Source organism: Fonticula alba, assembly GCF_000388065.1.
Source record: "Fonticula alba strain ATCC 38817 unplaced genomic scaffold supercont2.3, whole genome shotgun sequence".
In the NCBI taxonomy this organism is placed as follows: domain Eukaryota; order Rotosphaerida; family Fonticulaceae; genus Fonticula; species Fonticula alba.
In genome coordinates this window covers 413,256-414,254 of record NW_009242973.1, presented here as the reverse complement: position 1 = coordinate 414,254, position 999 = coordinate 413,256, and the positions used below count along the sequence as shown (strand labels likewise).

The 999-nt window shown below is 73.1% G+C and overlaps 1 protein-coding gene across 1 annotated transcript in view; it reads right to left on the bottom strand.

Annotated features, from left to right (window-relative positions):
- H696_01900 (hypothetical protein) overlaps nt 1-714 on the bottom strand; it is a gene marked incomplete at its 5' end in the record, with an annotated part of 4,546 nt that extends 3,832 nt beyond the window's left edge. Inside the window, 3 exons of the mRNA XM_009495801.1 lie at nt 39-180; nt 329-488; nt 619-714. Of these exons, the coding sequence (XP_009494076.1) occupies nt 39-180; nt 329-488; nt 619-714 (398 nt within the window). The remainder of the gene's footprint in view (nt 1-38; nt 181-328; nt 489-618) is intronic.
- Between the last annotated feature and the right edge of the window lie 285 nt (nt 715-999).

Here is a 999-nt window from a genome sequence, read left to right as displayed (position 1 = left end):
GGGGGGGGGGGGGCCTTGCGCCGGCCAGCGAGACGCACATCCTTGCCGCTGGTGATCGGCGTGTCGTGGTCCTGGACCTGGAGCTTGTCCAGAGCATGGATCTTCATCGAGGCACCGAAGACCGGGACCTCGACGACCTGCACGGTGCCGGACGCCTTGTCGAAGATGCCGATGGCGTAGCTGATGACGACGCATCGAGAGGGGGAGGGGGGGAACGGAGGGCGAAGCAGCACCGCGGTCAGAAGCCACTGCGTGTGCAGGCTCGCGAGGGCGACCGGGGTGGGGCGTGTGGGGCGGGGGGACGGGGGGACGGAGGAGGCAAGCGCACCGGCTGCCCGTGCGGCGGGCATTCTCCCCGAAGTTCGACGCCTCAAACTGGACGCGTCCCACATCGGAGGCCAGATACCGGCGGGGCTTGCGCGAGGACCCGCGCGTCTGGTTGAACGAGTGCAGGCCCTCGAGCTGGCTGGCGCCGACGGGGAGCTCAACTGAGGGGCCGGCCAGGGGCCAAGGGAGGGGGGGGGGGGGGGGAGGACGGCAGACGGAAGGAGGACACAGCGTGGGTCAGCATGGGCGAGGTGGCCGGCGCGGCGGGCGATGGCAGCCGGGAGCGCGCACCGAGCAGCGGGGAGCTCAGCTCCGAGGAGACCGGCGCATGGGTGAGAGTCACGCGTCTGCGCTTCTGCGCGGCCGGGGAGGAGGGGTCGGCCATGGTGTCGGGGGGGGGAGGGAAAAGAAAAAGAGACAGGGAGGGAGAGAGAGGAGGCAAAGGGAGGAGGGGAGGAGTGGGTGCTGGTGGGGGCCGGCGGCCGCGGCGCGCGCGACACGGGCCGACTTCGGTCGGCTGGCGGGCGGCATGCGGCGCCCTCGACCGCCCTTCCTCCCGGGGGGGGGGGCCTCCTCCGCCTCCTCCTCCTTCTCCCCCCTCTGGCTCACAGGGGGTGGGGGAGGCGCGGCCGGATCCCTGCCCCGGCGGCAGGTGGCGGCCGCGCGCTCTCA